We start from the raw sequence: 15,836 nt of genomic DNA, 5'->3' as shown, positions 1-15,836 counted from the left end.
TCACAGAAATCATCTTGGGCACCCAGGTGAAAGAACAGCTTTTGTAAATGCAAAGTAGCGCCTAGGTCAGTGGCCCTCAGCTCTTACTGCACATTAGAATCATCTGGGTAGCTTTTTAAAAATAGCTATGCTCATCCCTTTCTGATTAATTGGTATGTGATGGGAAATTGGCATAGTATGTCTTTAAAGCACTCCAGTTGATTCTAATGCACAGGCAAGAACCATCAGTCTAACAAGAAAGGCTTAAGCCCAGCTTCCATTAACACATTTCTTTTTAAGAACTTAGTATGAATCAAAAGCTGTGGAGCACACTCTGTTCAATCCAAGGGCTGATTAAAAAATTGTTTACAGATTACTAATGTAAAAATTAAATGTCTCCTATCCGCCCCCCATGATCCTTTTCACTAAAGCCCCATTCAGTTACTGCTTTCAAGATAGATTCTCCAAAGTACGTCTAGGTTCTATAAGCCAAGGAAAAGTTCCAAAATCCAGTATTTCAGCACCCAGACTGACCTCACAGACTGAGTAATCACCTATACCTCGGACAGTACAAAAATGTTTGTCATATAACATTTCTTCTACTTGGCTTTGAAAAATAACATCACCAGATCTGTAGTGTCAACACCATCCTACCATTTTCTTTCTGTCTAATCTTCAAAGGTCACAAGTCGCTTTTCTCCCTAAAGCCTTCCCGGGTCACTTTGGGCCCCACTGATTTCTTTCTAACATGAATTTATAGTCTAGACCACTTCTTTGGCATTTCTTCCATTTCCAGTTAACCTTCCATCCACGTGGGGCCTGTTTGCCTAACCACCTTAGGCATAACAACCACTTAGGCATACACAATTTTTTATCAGTTCCCATAACAAAGTCTCACAAGAATAAATGCTTAGGTTTTCAGTATCGAGTAATAACTTTCTGACCCTCTTTATCTCTCCAACTTTTTCCATTGAGCTCTCTCCTCAACTCTATAACTCCCTTTAATTCAACTACGGCATCCGTCCTACCAAGCATTCTCAAGCGCTATTAATGGCTTTCGAAATTTTGAGATTCTACATGTGCTCAATATAACCAACTAGAAGCCTGCCCTTGATGATTGTTGTTTTGCTTGCTTTGGCTGGTCTGCCTGCTTATCCCCTTTACAATTTTCCTCTAAAAACTCAATTATCTCACAATCTGCGCAATTTCCACCAACAAGGTTTCTTTCCAACCTGCCCCATTCCCTCCTGGAGTGCCCGTTTCTAAACCCCTCAGGCTCTTTTCTAAAATGGCCGCCACAAAGCACAGAAAAGGCCCTGCGAGTTCCACCCACGCAAGGCCTCAGTCATTCTTGGAGCCAGAGGAGGATGGGCTAAAAACGAATGGGTCTGAAGGGAGGGGAGTGGCCTGAAGAATCTAAAGGGCGGAGAAGCCAGGCCCCTGGAGGCCCAAGCCCTCACCCCCAGCCTATGCCAGAGCCCCGACCTCCATCACAGGAAGTGGGGGCTTCCGCCGCCTAACGTCAGGAGCCAGGAGCCGGAAGTGAGCGTTGCTAGGGCGCGGACGTAGGCTGGAGGCGCCGCAGTGGAGAGCGCGTTTTGACTCACAAAGGAAAGACTCCGTGGTTCTGGCTTGCGGCATCCAAACAACCCACCTTTAGGGTGCTGGGGCACCTTCACCAACTATTATCCTCCCTTTCAAGCCCACAGCCTTCTGCCAGGTGGGTTCTCACTGCGCTGTTTCGGCTACTGACGGTTCCACAGCTTCGTCCCCTCGAGGGCCTTCCCAGACCCTTTGCCTGCAAGCTAATCACCTTCCACCTCTTCTCCTGTTTAGTTCCACAGCTTAAATCTACTCTGAAAGTTCTTTTTAAAGAAAGAAAAACTATTTCACTGAGCCCTCAGCTCTTAACCAGTTGCTTCAGACTACATTCAGCTCCCAAATTAAACTGGTTTGTGTAATTTGTCCGGTTCACCACGTCTAGTACTAGGGAAAAGATAAAGATCACCTGTTAACAGTTTGATGTGGAAAAGACTTAAAGGGACAACGCTGAGTGATGAGGCTATGGATTCCAATGCCTTTTATCTATTCCGCTTTTATTGCCCCCAAAGGACAGGGTGGCATCCTACAAGTTGCTGAATCTTAGTGTTGATCATAGCTTTAAATGCCTTAAAATCAAGGAACATTATATTTGATTATTCCTTCCAAACCTCTTTTATTTGTATTGAAAAAGTATAAAGTGACTATGTAAGTAAAAATCAGGCGAAAGGAAGGTCAGATTTCTTAGTCTAGATATTAAAAAAATTATGATGATTTTCCATAATTTTCATCATTGGTTTCAATAATGATTGTAATTAACGAATAGGTTCAGCAGCAAATTACTAAACTAGGGTTCCAGCTAGTCACTTGTAGTTTCTATCATGGATTCCAAGGTTGCTTATGTCATAGAATGGGGGGAAGGGATGTGGAATTGTATGAGAGGCCAAAGGAGAGCTTGCTCTAGAGAGAGACCACAATTGTAAATCTAGTCAATTTTCAGAAGTTTCTTATGGGGATGGTTTTATATAAATTTAGTTTTTGTCCCATAATGATAAGTTTATCTAATCACAGTACTCAGTAGGGGGAAATCTCTGATAGAAGAAAATTCAAACTACAAAGCCATTTCTTGTCTTTTAATCTTCCACATATTTGTTACAGAACTGTTCTTTTATGATTCTGTTATCCATAAAATGGGCATTTCATAAGTCCTAAAGTTCAGAAGTTTTTCCTGGATGCCTAGAGGGAATGTGTATTAACTAGAGAGATTAAATAACCAAGTCTGTCCATTTTAGCATAGGAGATTGGGGGCAGGGCAGAGAGGAGGTGAGGGATCATTGGAAGAAGAATGTGTCTGGGCATATTGGATGGATTAAGTCTCACATAGGCTTCCAGCATTCCTGGGTGCCCATGGGGAGAAAGACTGGCAGCCTTTCCATCCTGTATAACTTGAGAAGAGAGCTTTAAAAATATGCCCTATTTCTTTGTTTTCCCTGAAGTTTCGTGTCTTCATTTACCCTCTCTAATGTTAAGTAGCATCAAACCCTAATAGATGCCAAACAGTGACTAGCCATTGTAATAGCACTAAAAGTAAACTGACATCTCCTCAATACAGTTTAGTAGTTGTATGTGGTTTTCTTAACTATTTAGGAGCCCTAGAATTTATTCTAAGAGTGTGAATTCTAAGAGAGGGAAAAAATATTTGAGGGAGGAGGTCACTAAGGGTTTCTTCTTTTCCAATTTCTTTTTATTGTATTTTTTCTCATTACCATTTATCCCCCTTATATCCCCTTTCCCCCCTACAATCTCCACACTATTGTCTGTGTCCTCTTTACTAGAGGTTTCTTATATTGAACTTGGGTAGCTTCAATTCCAGTTTGACTCTACCTCTTAGGGCCACCTTTAAGTACATTTCATTTCTGATTCCTTGAACCACTGTTTTCCCCCCCACAGCACTTGGATTCAGCTCCTTCATTACCAACATGGAAGAAACTTACAGTATGTACTTCTGTTTGCTTTTAGAATATAAGTTAACTTATGTACAGTTTTATGTCTGACAGGACTTTTAATGTGTGGCAAAGATTCACATTTCTCCTGAAATGCTGAGAAGAGTAGTACTTCTATATTACTCTAGAAGTAATGTAGAGTACTTCACTGTATTACTTTCTTTGCGATAGTAATATAGAGAAGTACCCAAATTTGAAATAAGATACTTGAAATTTAAATAGCTAAAGAGGAATAAGAAGTCATCACATTTTGAAAAGGCTGCATTGGGCCACCTATGTCAAAATAGATTTTTATTAAATGAAGCATTTTAATTCCTCAGTACTTCTTTTTCTCCTGTTAATAACACAGGTATAGTAACCTGTTTTCTTTCTATTTGGAGGGATAATATAGTATACATAATATTGTTGATATAGATTGATATTGTTGATATAGATTTTAGGATTAAAGAAATCCTAGGGAAGATTCTTATTTCTCAAGTGATCCAAGAACCTTAGATGGCCTAAGAAATCAAAAAAGAGCCAGCACTAGAATCACACAAATGTAGAACCAAAAGAGACCTGGAAAATCACTTCATTTAACATTCATATTTTACACTGAGAAAACAAAACCTCAATTAATTGATTTGCCTAGAGTTACATAGTTAGTTAATGACATAGGGAGAACCAGTGTCTTACACATTGTACTTATGGGCTGTACCTCTTAGATAATGATATTTTTGTCAGGTCTAGTTCCTTACTTTCACCAGGTTTCCTCCATTTCTCACCATGGGTTCTCAGTCCCACCCAAGTGTGAGGAACATCTGTATCTACTCTTTGGGAGGAAGCTTATCCTCAGGGCCTATTTTGTTTTCCAAATTACGTTATATTTCTAAAGCCAGACAACATTATTGCCAAGCAGTTTGATAGTATTTATTTTAACTTTAAATGTACATATACTTCAATGTAGCACTCTTAGGTATTTGCTTAAAGCAAATAATCATACAATGCACAAAGAAGTATATACTAGATGGTTAGTCACAGCATTGTGTGTAATAGTAAATAACTGGAAACAACCTAAATGTTCATTAGTAAGGGAAATGATTAAGAATCTATGGTACATCCACTTGCAACAATGAAATATTCCTTATATGTACTGACATAGAAGGAGCACCAAGACATTTTTTAAAAACAAATAGCAAAAGTAGGTACAGGAAATCCCTCACATGCTACAATATGAAGAAAACTTGAGAACGTTGTACTAAGGGAAATAAGTCAGTCACAAGAAGACAAATACTGTATGAGTTCATTGTGTGATGAAGTGCCTAGACTGGTCAAACTCAGAAACAGAACAGTGGTTGCCATGGTTGGATCAAGGAGGGAATGGGGAGTTGGTTAATAGATACACAGTTACAGTTTTGCAAGATTTACAAGTCATTGATAAAGTCATTGATAGATGACTTTTTCATCTGACTGCTTTAACTTATTACAAGTATTTCCTGATCTTGGTTACTCTACCTCTCAAGTGAAACCAATGCCTTTATCAGATAGGTGGGTTTTTTAAAAAAAGATTTTATTTATTCATCTTTGAGAGAGGGAAAGGAGGGGAGAATGAGAGGGCAAGAAACATCAATGTGAGAGAGAAACATTGATTGGTTGCCTCTCACATGCTCCTCTTGCAGGGATGGAACATGCAACCTAGGCATGTGCCTTGAGCAGAAATTGAACTTGCAACCTTTCACTTTGGGGACAATACCCAGCCAATTGAGCTGCACTGGCCTGAGCAGTAGGTCTGAAAAAATTCTGGAGGTTGGTTGTGTGAGAACTGTACACGTAAAAATGGTTAAGGTGGTAAATTTTATGTTGTACATATTTATTACAATTAAAATTTTTTTAACTTTTAATGTTTTAATCTTAAAAAAAAAAAACAGGTTAGAACTGACCTAAATTACTAGAGCTCAGAATGTAAAGCATTATGGTAGGAAACTATTGTTATTAACTCTGATGTGTGTCCAGACAGTACAGGGTATATGAATCATAAGGTACGTCCATCTACTCCATCAGATCCTGACATGGCCTCACATTTGCATGTGATGGAATGGATTAAATGAAAGGAAATAATAAGAATTTCATCTGTAAACTCTCTCTGGGTGTCCTGAAGCTTCAGAAATGGGAAAAGACTACTGGTCAGGATGTGCCTGGTTGGCATAATAAACCTGCCTGTCCTCTTAAGATTTTTTTCTTCTTATTCATTCTGTCCTTCAGGTCACCTTTCGGGTTCATTTGCATCACGATCATGGTTAGCAATTTATTCCATGTTTACCACTTTTCCAGTGAAACTGTTTCAATTCCCCAGCGGCCTCTGATTTTCATAGTAGCCTCCTGGTTTATAAGCTTCCTATCAAATGTGAATTGTTTATCTTATATCTGCAGTTGTCTTAACCCCAGGAGGTTCTGTGTTTGCAGATTATTCTATTTTTTATTTTGGAAATTTGATAATCACTAAATTTTAAAATTCTGGGTTTTTTTCCTCATTTATGTCAAAATATGAAAAGTAAAACCACCTATTGCTCAGACCAGTGCAGCTCAATTGGCTGGGCATTGTCCCCAAAGTGAAAGGTTGCAAGTTCAATTTCTGCTCAAGGCACATGCCTAGGTTGCATGTTCCATCCCTGCAAGAGGAGCATGTGAGAGGCAACCAATCAATGTTTCTCTCTCACATTGATGTTTCTTGCCCTCTCATTCTCCCCTCCTTTTCCTCTCTCAAAGATGAATAAATAAAATCTTTTTTTAAAAAACCCACCTATCTGATAAAGGCATTGGTTTCACTTGAGAGGTAGAGTAACCAAGATCAGGAAATACTTGTAATAAGTTAAAGCAGTCAAATGAAAAAGTAATCCATCAATGAATTTTTCTCAATCTTCCATAGACCATATCACTGATACAAAGCAGTGCTTACCAACTTTTTTCATGTCACAGCATATTAGCAAATAGCCAAGGATGCTGGTGAAGTGGATTAACTACCCTTAACTTACCCTAGGACTGGTAGCGGATGGGGGTACATGTGTAGTGGACCACTGCATCTATAAATTGGCACACCATTTATTCCAACCTTCAGCATACTGGTTGGGAAGCTGTGGCTGGGCTAACTAGAGTGGAAATGACCCTGAAGGAAAATAGAGTATCACTTCATTTAACTTTTTGTTTCATAGTGAGGGTAACCAACAGTGAAAACAGCAATATTTAAGTTAAACCAAATATGAACTAAGACCTCATCCCATGATTGCTTGCTTTGTCTGACTTAATTAAGATTTGGTAATAACACAATTTTATCTTCTCGGGGTTACGTTTTCATTGTTAAATGTTTAGTCACCCTTTTTTTAAAATTCCAAATTGTTGTCAGAATGTCTTACCCTGTTGTTACAGATTCTGTTAGAAAATACAAAGTGCCTGGAATGCTGTAGTTTTCCAAAGACCTATTAAGCTTTATACTTAGCCTATTTCTCTTTCTTTCAGTCGATTCCCTGGATCCTGAAAAGCTATTACAATGTCCCTATGACAAAAACCACCAGATCAGGGCCTGCAGGTTTCCTTATCATCTTATCAAGTGCAAAAAGGTAGGCTATTATTTTCATAATGTTCCTTGTAATGCCCTCTTCAGTTCTTTAAAAACCCATATTGTGTAAATATCAAGAAATTTTAGCATAAATGTTTCAGTTGAATGCCAGAATTGTTTGGGGAGTCTACCTTTATATTAAATACCAACATTTTTAGAAAGAAGTTTGTTTACTTCTTGGGTACATAAGCTTTTTCCTGTTTTGATTTCCGCCCCTACACCCCAACTAAGGACAAGCACCCATTTATAAACAGTTCCTCTGGAGTCTTTTCATCCTTTGTAAAACAGAGGAAACACGAATTTTTGCTAGCAGTAAGAAAAATCCCTCTTGCCTTGTGCATTTGATGTGTTCATTGTCCTGATAAGGGTTGAATCTATAATACCTTGTTTTTTGATATTTTTTGTTATAAATTTTAGAGAAGTTGAACAGATAGAGGTTAGCCCAAGAAAAGATTATTTCTAAAACTAACTGTTTTTCCAAATTTCAACAGTAAGCATCTTTGAGGGGGGGAAAAAAAACAACTCAGAGTTTCTTTCCTGGTCATTCTCTTGTAGACTTAGCTGATGTACACTGCTTTAATGCTGGTATATTAACTGAAACCCTTTGAAAAGATTATTAGAATGCAGGTATCAGATACAGAGGCCAAAGTTCTGCCAGAATTTATGCTTGGAAAACAATTTTGGTATTTAATCCAAACTGCATACAATTTATGTATGCCATTTTATAAGTGTCAATTTATAAATGCCATTTATTATTATTTCTCCACCTCTTTTTAATCTTTTGAGCAAAGCTCCCTTAAGGGTGAACCTGAGCAATACGATTAGAAGATAGCGCCACAGCTTCCTTCCCTAGGCCCTCAAACATGACCAGGATGAAGGTCGGGAAAGGGAGCCAAGCAATATGAAGATATTGTCATAACTCCCCTCTTCTAATGCTCTTCATCTTTGGCCACAAAAACTTTGCATTGGGATGCCTGATACCTCTTATGAAATCATGGAGATAAATGCCCTCACAATTTTCTCCATCCTTTATTTTTTTCCAGTCTTCTTCCCATTTCACATTATCTTTACTTTTTTTAGTATCATTTTTGATATATCTTTTGCTTCTCCTAGTAAATAAATGTATTAATTTCTGGTATATTTACCATAAGATTTGAGTGACAGTAAACACTTTGTTTTGTTTTAAAATAGGGAACTTGGTCAGCAGAGTAGACTCTATCATTTGGGCTTTTCCTTAGTGAAATGACAGAAATAAAGGTCAAATTGTTCAGAGCCGCATTTCAGGCATCATTACTTTAAATAAACATTCTGTGTTAATCTGAAAAATCATTGGTTTGCTTCTTCTGCAGCTCCCTTCTAACAGTTATTTTCCAGCTCTATTGTACTGCAATAACAACAGCACTGCTGCAGTGCAGACTTAGTGTTACTGTTCATCCTGAATATCAGCTTTCAAAGTCATCCAGAGAGCTCTGCCATTACATGCTGTGCTACCTGAATCTCGTGACCCTGAAGAACAGGGGAAGATGTGGTTCAAATACTCAATTCTAAATTTGCTGTTTACCTCCATATAAGCCAGTTTAACACCAATATCTGGGTTGTTAGTCTCTACAATCATAACAGAGAGGCTAACATTTTGAAGATTTTGAAGTACCATATGGTCTGTTATGAGTGATAAATAATTTCTTCTTAGTTTTCTACTATGAGTTCACCTATTGTAACTAAGCCACAAATTTATTGAGAGATTTAAGGGAAGCCATTTATAGATAAAGTTGAAAGGAGATAAACTCCTCTTGGACTTTTAAGAGGTCCACAAAATTGACAGAACCCTTAATTTTTATTCCACAGAATCATCCTGATGTCGCAAACAAATTGGCTACTTGTCCCTTCAATGCTCGCCATCAAGTTCCTCGGACTGAAATCAGTCATCATATCTCAAGCTGTGATGACAAAAGTTGTATAGAGCAAGATGTTGGTAAGACTGACTAGTTAAAATGTTACAGGACTAGAACCCATTTAAATTTGTATAATGCTACACTATCACCTTGATTTTTGCCTTTCACCATTCAAGAACAATGCTTTCAGCAGGAAAAGTTTGTCAGGTTGTTTTTCAGAATGCTTTCTAAACAATCTGATTCATTTTACTAGTAATTCATCTAACTGTAAAAGTCCTTTTATCCTAGTAAACATCTTTGTTTACTAGGATAGCAGAAACATCTTTGTTTCTGCTTCTCTTTCATGTATGTCAGCAAGGACATGAGACCACTCTATTTATCTTCCATACCATTCAGGAACAAAGACCCATTAGACTACCCTGCAATCTTTTTAGCACTGACCCGTTTAAACATAACTTAGCAATGTCCTGTTCTCATGTCAGAATCTCTATTGTCTTGCAGTCAACCAAACCAGAAACCTTGGACAAGAGACTCTGGCTCAGAGCACCTGGCAGTGCCCTCCTTGTGATGAAGATTGGGATAAAGGTAAGTGCTTCTGCGTCTTTTTCTTTACAATATCTAAATCTCAAAGCATTTTCTTTAGAGAGAAGAAAGATTTTTCTTTTTATAAACATACCATGTTATTTGGAATGCTTTTTTATATTTATTGGGCCCCCAAATAAGCACATTTGTATTGCTGTGCAGACACTTGGAACAGCCTATGCCTCTTGATTGGAAAAGGCACTTCTTTTACATCTGTTTTTTTCCATAAATTGTGTTATACCATCTGTATTTGGCTGTTACTAGGCCGTTTATTATTATTTATGTCATTTGTGTTTATATCCTTCAATGAAATTCCTGCTACTGTGTCACTTATGCAGGGTACTTGATCGATTTTTACTTCCTTCTCTAAACTTAGATGTATTATTTCCATCTTACAAATTCAGCTTGCATGTGCTGGTGTCTTGTAACACAAACTGCTTTGCTTCCTTTGGCAGATTTGTGGGAACAGACCAGCACCCCATTTGTTTGGGGCACAGCCAACTACTGTGGCAAGAACAGGTAAATGAAATGGTCTCAATCCCAGCACTGCCTCCCAAAATCAGAGTGCTTTGTTAAAAAGGGGGGAAAAAGCCACCAAAGCATGAATTGACCTCTTTCTTTGATGATGTTACACAATAGTGACAGTCTAGATACCTTTTTGGTGGATTTTCTTATTTCTCCCTTGATTCATAAAAAGGTCACATGCTTTATGTTAATCACTGTGGGAACAAAAAAATACTAGCATATAGTCTAGCAAAGGAGACAGTGGTGCTGACATTCTCGTGTCTTAGTTGGGTTTTTTGCTAGGTTCATATTATTTTAATGCTTTCAAAAATTCTCTAGCTATATACATGTGGAACATTTTTACTCTTGGTAACTAGTGTCTAAAGAAAAAGTAATCTTAAAAGTTTTTTATTTGAGCCTTGGCTGGTGTGGCTCAGGGGGCTGGGGATCAGCCTTTGAGCCAAAAGATCATTGGTTCAGTTCCAGTCAGGGTACACATGCCTGGGTTGTGGGCCAGATCCCCAGCTGGGCACATGCAAAAGTCCACCAACCAGGGTTTCTCTCACACATTGATGTTTCTCCTCTTCTTTCTCCCTCCCTCCCACCCTACTCTCTGAAAATAAATACTTTTAACAAAAGTTTTCTGTTTGAAATTGGGGAATCCAGAATACCTATTGGGTAGGGAAGAAAATTCCCACTAATTTTGTATATAATTTTTAAAACTATATGATTTTTCATTATTATTTGATCTCCATACCTTAAAAGATCACATTTAAAATCCAAATGAGTATATTTCTGGATTAGAAATTAAAGAAGAGGGTACTGGATGAAAGAAGGTAAAGGGATTAGTCAAAGAACACATATGCAAAACCCATAGACACAACAGGGTGATTATGGCCACAGGGAAAAGTGGATTGGGGGCTGGGGTGAGGCAAGAAAAGGGATCAGGGAATAGGGATATCTGTAATAGTGTCAACAATAAAATTTTTAGAAACAAAGAAAATGAAGGAATGTAATGCAAGACTTCATTTTTTTTTTAATAAAATACCAATCTTCATTTCTTAGCTCCTAAGGTCAGTTAGTAATTGTAAGTGTACCTTATTTTGTGTGTGTATTAAGACAGAAAAAAGGTGAATTTCTACAATTTTAATTTTACCTCAGTTCTGTGAGATTTGTTGCCTTTGGTTTGATAGTCTTCAAATTTGATTTTATCTCTGATGTTTATTGAGTTGATGAGCCTGTCATACAACTGAACAGTAGATGCCATTGCTGTTTATCTGAATTTCTGGAAAATGAAAATGCTTAGGCCCATTTTAATGCCTGTACAGAAGAGTGAGCTTTCCAGAGAAATAGTAATCATTCTAATTGCAAGAATGTTATGATGGAAATGTGTGTACATTTCACAATGTAGGTTGTTGTTTTCCCCCATATTACAAAAAACACATTTTCATTATCTTGTGTGTGCCTGCCTGAAGAATACAGATATGCTGGTATGGTCAAATTTATCTTTCTTTCCGCAGCCCTGCAAGTAACCTAGTTATGGAACATAAGAGTAACCTAGCTTCAGGCATGCGCGTTCCCAAGTCTCTGCCGTATGTTCTGCCATGGAAAAACAGTAAGTGAAATGAGACAAAATGCTTTTGTTCTTTTCTTTCTGCTAATGAATATGGTTAGCCTTGATATTCAAAGACATATTTAGTCTGCACACCTTGCCCCCGCATAAGCCTGAGAGTAAGTACCTCCTTAAATGTTGTACCCTAAGCACCTCACTCACTTCACCCTAGTGCTGACCCTTGTTAGTAACAGGAAATTATGAACAGGAAAGTACAAGGTCACAGAAACCAAAGGAATATTTTCAAGATGGGGTGACCACAGATGTCAAATATCATGAGTAAATTTGGGAGCCAATGAAAAGACTACTGATTTTGGCAAGTAGGAAGTTATCCCTGACTTGCAAGGCATAATATCAGTAGGGATTGGGATTAGAAATTGGATGTCAGGGGCCTAAAAGGAAATGTATAGAGAGAACATGAAAGTTATGAGTCATAAGAACCAGCATAAAAAGAGTATTTAAATTGTCTTCAGAGACCATGCTGAGCAAACAGATACTAAATTTGTATCATACCACCCTGGTAAAGAAATTACCACATATGGAACACTCAAGATACTGTCATTTAATATAAACTTTGTTTTTCTAAATTTGCCCCTGAATTCAGATTTCCTTGGGTTTGGTCTTTGCTACTGTTTGCGTTAATTTTCCGTGGCTAGAGGATTTCCTTTTAAAAAGTTTCCCTGTGGAGATTTGCCAAAAAAATGAGATCACCAAATCATATGCCAAAGGGCTTGATAGGTAAAGGACTATTTTCTTTTCTCATGTTGTTGAGTGAAATCCAATCACTAAGTTTAAGTTCTTCTACTTTTATATTGCATTTCAGTATACTCCATAATAAGTCATTTGTGTTTAGTAAGAATAGAAGATGGATTGAATTTCAGTTGATGTGGTATATTTATTTTGAAATATTTCTACTCTGTAGATGGAAATGCACAGTAACTGAGTATCTCATCAAGTAAGTGTTTTTTTTTATTTCACTATCTCTTCAGATGGTAGCAATATTTAACTGGACATAAAACAATTTGGGTCCAATTTTTTTTCAGATTATGGTACCAAATTAAAGCTTTGTGTGTGCCTATGCTTTTAAAGTATATTATATAGCTTCTGTTATGCCTTTACATACTAATGAATAGGCATTTACTGGTTAAATTAGAATTCAGTTAACATGCCAAGTTGCTTTCCCTAGAATTAGTACACAATGCCTTTTGCCTTTTTCTTTTTCTTTTTTTTTTATTAAAGTTGCATTTTTAGGTCTGTCGTGCCTCTTTAATGGACTAAGATTAATCAAACAGCTGTGCTTCACTGCTCTGCAATTCTTTCCCTGTGCAGTACAATCTAACACATCAAAAAATTCATACTCTTCTTAATGAGCACTTAAAAGTTTTTTTTATATAATAAATTTTATTTAGTTACTTTTCAAGTACATTTTTTTATTTATTTCTCCCATCCCACCCCCGCCCTGTCTCCCCCCTCCCTCCAATTTCCCCTCCCCCAGTCCTCATCCCTGTGTCTTTCATACTTGTTCCTCAAAATCCCTCCCCCTTTGCACTTAAAAGTTTTGGGTCTCAAGAGTCTTACACTATTGATCTTATCTGAATATTTGATTTAATAGAACCTCACAAAATTTGTATAAGGAGAGCAAAATTTCTTACTTTTCACAGATGAAGCCTTTCCTTAAGGTTACCCTGTGTACCCATAGCAGAGACAGTTTGAAACTTCAAATGCTGTCTTGACTGAGGCTGCCAGCCACATTGCTCCTGACAAAAGGAATATTATAAAGGCTAGAAATGAGATTATATTCCCCACCCATCTTTTTAAATTTTTTTATTGATCTTTAGAGCAAAAGAGAGAAACATCAAATTGTTGTTCCACTTACTTACACATTCATTGGTTGATTGTTTATGTGCCCTGACTGGGGATCAATCCCTCAACATTGGCATATCCAGAGGACACTCTGACCAACTGAGCTGCCTGGCCAGGGCTATCCCCCACTGTCTTATATATAGTAGGCCATCAATGAATGTTTAGTGAATGAATGACTAATTGCCCTATTGCCTTCCAGTTCATTCAGTTCCTCTGGACAGTGAATTAGATGGGTCTTCTGTGAGTTAGGGTTCATTTTGTACCAAAATTGATGTTTCTTCTGGTGAGAAGTAGAAAAGAGATTGTAAAAGCAAACACCCCTTAGCTATGGAAAATAACTATCAGTTGCTTCCAGGTATTGGCCATTTTCCTTGGTAGCTTCTGACTTGAAATTGTTAAATACATCAGGAAGGCATAAAATTGCATTTGGCCCCAGAAGGGAAAGAGACACAATAGCACTGGGGTGTGTCAGGAAAGCACACACAGATCTGGATAAATCATGAACTTTGAATCTTTCTCTAACACACTGTACAAAATGCTTGGCACTCTTATAACGTGGATAGTTACCTAGTAAAAATGACTACTCTTAAGGTGAAAGCCTAGGAGAAATTTTTATCACTTAAGAAAAGTCATTCCTCTCCTTTGAAACTTAACTCTTTGCTGTTAAACTCCTTAAATGCTGAAAATTTATTGTTCTGTGTAACCCCTGAGGAATAAGTGGGGAAATTATCCTAGGTTAGGTAAGAATCCTTAAACAGCCCTGGCTGGTGTGGCTCAGAATTGAGTGCTGGCCTGCAAACCAAAAATTCACCCATTTGATTCCCAGTCAGAGTACATGCCTCGGTTGTGGACCAGGTCCCCAGTTGGGGATGTTTTCCCTCTATTTATTTATTTATTTATTTATTTATTTATTTATTTATTTATATATTTATTTATTTATTTATTTATTTATTTATTTATTTTTCAAGAGAGGGGAAGGGAAGGAGAAAGAGTAGGAGAGAAATATCAGTGTATGGTTGCCTCTCATGCGTCCCCTGCTGGGAACTGGCCTGCAACCCAGGCATGTGCCCTGACTGGGAATCGAACCACGATCCTCTGGTTTGCAGGCCCGAGCTCAATCCACTGAGCTACACCAGCCAGGGCTAAATAAAATTTTTTTTAAAAAAAGGATCTTTAAACAGCCACAGGCCTTCTTATCTTCTTAATAAAAATAAACTATCATTTTTTGAATGCCTGTTGTTGCAGAATTCCCTAGCTTCTTTGGAAAGATGCAAAAGAAGTACAAGACAGGACTTACTCCCCCAATGATCTTAATTATGGGTGGAGAAAGAGTTTTTTGAATGCACATACATGAAAAGGGTTTGTTCACCTTGTACTCAGTCTGCTTTATCCCAGTTGTATTTTTATTAACTCCACTTTTTACTAGTTAAGTACCTCCAAAGCAGGTAATATTAATTTTTGTTCTAATGTATATTGTAACAGCTCAAAAACTATTGTTAAGTTAGTGAATAATAGCGTGAATGAAAAGAAAAAATTAATATAATTTAATTGAAATTAGTCCAGAATTATCTGTAGGAGTCAGTTGCTTGCATAGTGAATTCTGATTTTCTCCTCACTTATGAAACTGTTGACACCAGTGTACATTGATCTCTGCAAAGAATGCTTTTAATTCAGTTAAGAAGTTTCTGTGTGCTTAGTGGTACTAAAGAGCTCAGGATCAGAACGTACTCAGTGTTCTGCCATTAACAACAGCAGATTCTTCCAGCAACCAAGAGATTTCAGTTGGGTTGTAGTTGTATGGCCCATTATCATATGTAGTTGGTGCCTTTGACTTAAAAGGAACTAAAAATTCTTTTTTTTTCTCATTTCCTTACAGGTGCCTGAACTCAGAAGACTCTTGCTTCTTCCTGCTACCAGTGGGTTCTTCATTTTTCTCCTAGTCTAATTATAGAAAAATAAAGGTCTGTGACTTTCAAACTGACAAGTGCCTTTTTCCCCTCCCCCCTTTTGAGTCTTCACTCATCTGATGCAAGAAAGAATCATCATACTTAGAAAAACTGTCTCAAATAATTTATTGATGTAGATAGCTTGATAGTTTGGTTAAGTACCTGTGGCCCCAAGATCAGAAATCATATCCCATTCCATATTAATGAAACACATTTAAAGTAATCTTTAAAAATCTAGCAAAAGCAGGCAAGAAACTTGGGTTGGGAAAAGTAACTATATTTGTGTTTTCTGACGCACATGGACCAATTCTTTTTAGCATTAGT

At 37.4% G+C, this 15,836-nt stretch overlaps 1 protein-coding gene across 1 annotated transcript; it reads left to right on the top strand.

Annotated features, from left to right (window-relative positions):
• Positions 1-1,544: 1,544 nt before the first annotated feature.
• GTSF1 (gametocyte specific factor 1) lies at positions 1,545-15,527 on the top strand. The gene is made up of 9 exons (XM_037159674.2): positions 1,545-1,699; positions 3,469-3,513; positions 7,014-7,114; positions 8,959-9,085; positions 9,507-9,590; positions 10,043-10,106; positions 11,612-11,706; positions 12,626-12,658; positions 15,443-15,527. Exons 2-8 carry the CDS (start codon positions 3,498-3,500, stop codon positions 12,640-12,642), a joined length of 504 nt encoding a protein of 167 aa, XP_037015569.1. The 5' UTR covers positions 1,545-1,699; positions 3,469-3,497; the 3' UTR covers positions 12,643-12,658; positions 15,443-15,527.
• The last annotated feature ends 309 nt before the right edge of the window (positions 15,528-15,836 follow it).

This window comes from Artibeus jamaicensis, unplaced genomic scaffold, assembly GCF_021234435.1.
Source record: "Artibeus jamaicensis isolate MK-2021 breed Jamaican fruit bat unplaced genomic scaffold, CSHL_Jam_final contig_233, whole genome shotgun sequence".
NCBI classification, from domain to species: Eukaryota; Metazoa; Chordata; class Mammalia; order Chiroptera; family Phyllostomidae; genus Artibeus; species Artibeus jamaicensis.
This window is presented reverse-complemented; position numbering and strand designations above follow the sequence as displayed.

What these genes read in the sequence shown, in the direction of transcription:
- GTSF1 (XM_037159674.2), top strand. An exon ending in ATCTTATCAAGTGCAAAAAG is followed by an intron (nt 7,115 to 8,958) that starts GTAGGCTATTAT and finishes TTTATTCCACAG; the next exon opens with AATCATCCTGATGTCGCAAA. An exon ending in TGATGAAGATTGGGATAAAG is followed by an intron (nt 9,591 to 10,042) that starts GTAAGTGCTTCT and finishes TTCCTTTGGCAG; the next exon opens with ATTTGTGGGAACAGACCAGC.